Raw genomic sequence first — 3,312 nt, forward strand, 5'->3', positions numbered from 1 at the left:
ACCGGCACGAGTTTATTCACGCAGCGGCCCAAAGCCTTTCTGCCCAGAGCGAATACAAATGGGATCTCCTGCTCCCTCGCCATGGCGATGACATTATAAAGAGCCTCGTCCAGACCTCCTACACACACACACACACACACACACATCACAAAATACAGTGAGACAGGGACATCTGGTGTTGTTTTGATCTTTAAACCAAAGATTCACAATGAGACAACCTGAAAGTCTAAGGCCATATTTAGATCACATGGTTCAAGTGATCCGATTCCGATTCTTCCTCCCACGCGGCACAGATCGGATATGACCCACGAACATGTAAGCCGGAAAAAAGGCTGTGGATTCTGATATTCTCCGACTGCTTTCAGGCCTCATTCATATATGGAAATAAATCTGATATGAATGGGATACGTGCACTGGCGTCTGCTATGTAAGCGGACAGATCGGATATTCCCGTCAAGCGAGTCTTTCATCATTGAAAAAGTGACGTGGGCTACTTTTAACACTGTTGCCGCGGGTTACACAGACCTGGCAACCTGTCAGTACATCTACCCTGGTGTTAATTTTGTCCACCGTTTTTCCTGGTGTCAAATGTATTTTTTAGTTATTATTATATTTAGTCAACCTTGTTCTGTTTAGTCAAGTTTTAGCGCATGGTTGCCAGATTGCAAAAATAGGCAAAACACCAGGCGGAAAATGTATCCTTTTAACAGAGAAGCTCTGATTCGCGGACTTGAACGCTTGATATCTGGCAACCGCACACATGAAAGCTGGTGTAGCAGAGCCGTGCACAGCAGTCCGCAATAATGTTTTGTCTCCTTTTTTCGACGAAAATTAAAATAAATTTTGGTATAGTTTTTTATTTTTTAAAATACCAATTTCGTCAGCGATATTGCATGTTGATCTAGTCACAGTTATCATTTATTGACCTTACTGTCTTAGTCATGGGAAAAAAAGCTCGTCAACGAACATTTTTCCTCATACTTTTCGTTAACGAAATGAACACTATTCTACCCTTGATTTTTTTAACCAAGTGTATAGTGTAAATTCAGATATTGGAAATGGGTCACTTGTTAAAGAAGGTGTAAGCTGTCGTCAGAAGGAATCAAGAACTGCAGTGTAAATGCCTCACCTTTGGCCTGGATCTTCTCACAGTTGGGCGAGATGATGACACACTTGATCTTGTGCAGTTTCATGTGTTTGGTGACCTCTCGCAGTCCCATGACCAGCCGCCGCTTGGCTTTGGCTTTGCTGGGCTCCTTCTGATAAACCTGCTCCTGAAATCGAACCAGCTCCTGCAGGAGCAGCGTCACGCTCTCATCGATCTCCTTACTCAACACCTGATTGCAGTACCTGACACACACACACACACACACAGAGAGAGCGCTTTAACAAACTGACTGATGATCCTGATGACCAACATCTGTGTGTTACGGCTGTTTCACAACAGACACAATGTAGAAACATAAGATGAATCAAAGAACTTACATGATAACACATTAAACTTCTTCAGCCTTAGTTTTTATTTCATATAAATATATTTAGGGAAGTTTGTTTCCGCCACTGTATAAAAAAAACAAATTGCGACTTCATATCATGCAATTCTGACTTTATAACTCACAACTGCGAGTTTATATCTCATGAATCTCCGAAAAAAAGTCAGAATTGCGAGATAAAAAGTCAAAGTTTTTTTTTTTAATCCAGTGGCGGAGACAATCTTCCATAGGTATTTGATGCATATTAATGCAAAAGACGATGTGAAAGAGATTTCAAAAATCTAATTTAAGACTTCAAGAACTGCCCAAATAAAATTAATACTGTATGTGTGTTTCCATTCAGAACAAACCCATAAGTAATAAATTAATATACCAGCACATTTGAATCAGAGGTCGATCAATATTGGATATTGGTGATACCTTAATAATGTGTTTAAAGAAAGGCAATAAATAGATTATTGTGCCGATACTCGTAAAATATATATTTTGAATGCAATGTTCTTAGTCTTTCCTTCCTGTGACGGGCGGCCCAGAGAAAAGATACAAGAGATTGATTAAATAAATGCCAGACACACACACACACACACACTCACAGCGTATTGAGCAGCACAGCGGCTCTGCTGTTCCAAACCCACTCACAGCCTGCAGAAGCAGCAGCACAAAGGCCTGTCTGAGATCTACTATGGGCCGCCGTATCAGGCAGAAATCTGCGCCGCTGTTACCTCAGTGACCTCTGACCACTGTGTGTGTGTACTCACTCTCTGAACCTGCGGCTGTGGATCTTGGTGATGGCGGACGCAGCCATGGGGCTCCCGATGCCGGAGCTGGAGGGCGAGCCCTGTGACACGGGTGTGATGCTGTAGGGAGAGTTCTGACTGGCTGGAGACAGAGACGCATCACTGGGCATGCTCAGACCGTTCTCTGCAACACACACACAATCTCACAATATTACTTTATATTTTAAATATTCATATATTTAAGTATACATTTAATATATAAAATAATATAATATAAAAAAAATATATATATATATTTAATGATTCTACAATAAAGTTTAAATTTCAATTTACAGAACAATAGTAAAATTGCAATACAAATATTAATGTGTGTGTGTGTGTGTGTGTGTGTGCGTGTGTGAGAGTGTGTGTGTGTGAGAGAGAGAGAGAGTGTGTGTGTGTGTGAGAGAGTGTGTACCATCCTGCTCCTGTGTGAGCGGGTCTGTGAAGCTCAGAGCTTCTTTCTGCTCGTCGGTTCCAGATACGCTGTTCTCAGCAGAACTCTTGCCCTTCTTCACCTCACGTTCCTGCAGAATGATCTACACACACAGAGGGGGGTTAATGCTGTGTGATGTCATATCCTGTCGTGCTCAGTGCTGCATGTGTGTTTTCTGGAGTACCTTCTTCATGGCGGTGGTCTTCTTGACTTTGGGAATCTCTCTCTCTTTCCCTCTCTTGACGCGGGGCGCGCTGGAGTCCAGGATGTTGTGAGGGGGGGTGTATGTGTTCTTGAGTCCCATCACTCGATCTTTACTGTGCAGCGTGCCCACTGTCCCGACTGACAACAACACAGGTGTTAGATTTTATTTTTATATTTTAAAGGAATAGTTCACCAAAAATGAATATTAACTGAAAATGTGTTAACCCTCAGTTCATCTAAGATGTAGATAAGATTGTTTCTTCTTCAGGTTTGTAGAAATGTAGCATTGCATCAGTGTCTCAGCAATGGATGCTCTGCAGTGAATGGGTGCCATCAGAATGAAGAGTCCAAACAGCTGATAAAAACATCACAATAATCCACAAGTAATCCACAGCACTCCAGC

At 41.9% G+C, this 3,312-nt stretch overlaps 1 protein-coding gene across 1 annotated transcript in view; it reads right to left on the reverse strand.

Annotated features, from left to right (window-relative positions):
- secisbp2l (SECIS binding protein 2-like) overlaps window positions 1-3,312 on the reverse strand; it is a 12,146-nt gene that overhangs the window by 3,722 nt on the left and 5,112 nt on the right. The window contains exons 12-16 of the mRNA XM_016477120.1: window positions 2,890-3,047; window positions 2,688-2,808; window positions 2,252-2,414; window positions 1,130-1,350; window positions 1-118 (exon numbers count right to left, since the gene is read on the reverse strand). Coding sequence (XP_016332606.1) covers window positions 1-118; window positions 1,130-1,350; window positions 2,252-2,414; window positions 2,688-2,808; window positions 2,890-3,047 — 781 coding nt within the window. The remainder of the gene's footprint in view (window positions 119-1,129; window positions 1,351-2,251; window positions 2,415-2,687; window positions 2,809-2,889; window positions 3,048-3,312) is intronic.

The sequence above is a fragment of the Sinocyclocheilus anshuiensis genome, unplaced genomic scaffold (genome assembly GCF_001515605.1).
Source record: "Sinocyclocheilus anshuiensis isolate Anshui unplaced genomic scaffold, SAMN03320099.WGS_v1.1 scaffold1182, whole genome shotgun sequence".
Taxonomy (NCBI): Eukaryota; Metazoa; Chordata; class Actinopteri; order Cypriniformes; family Cyprinidae; genus Sinocyclocheilus; species Sinocyclocheilus anshuiensis.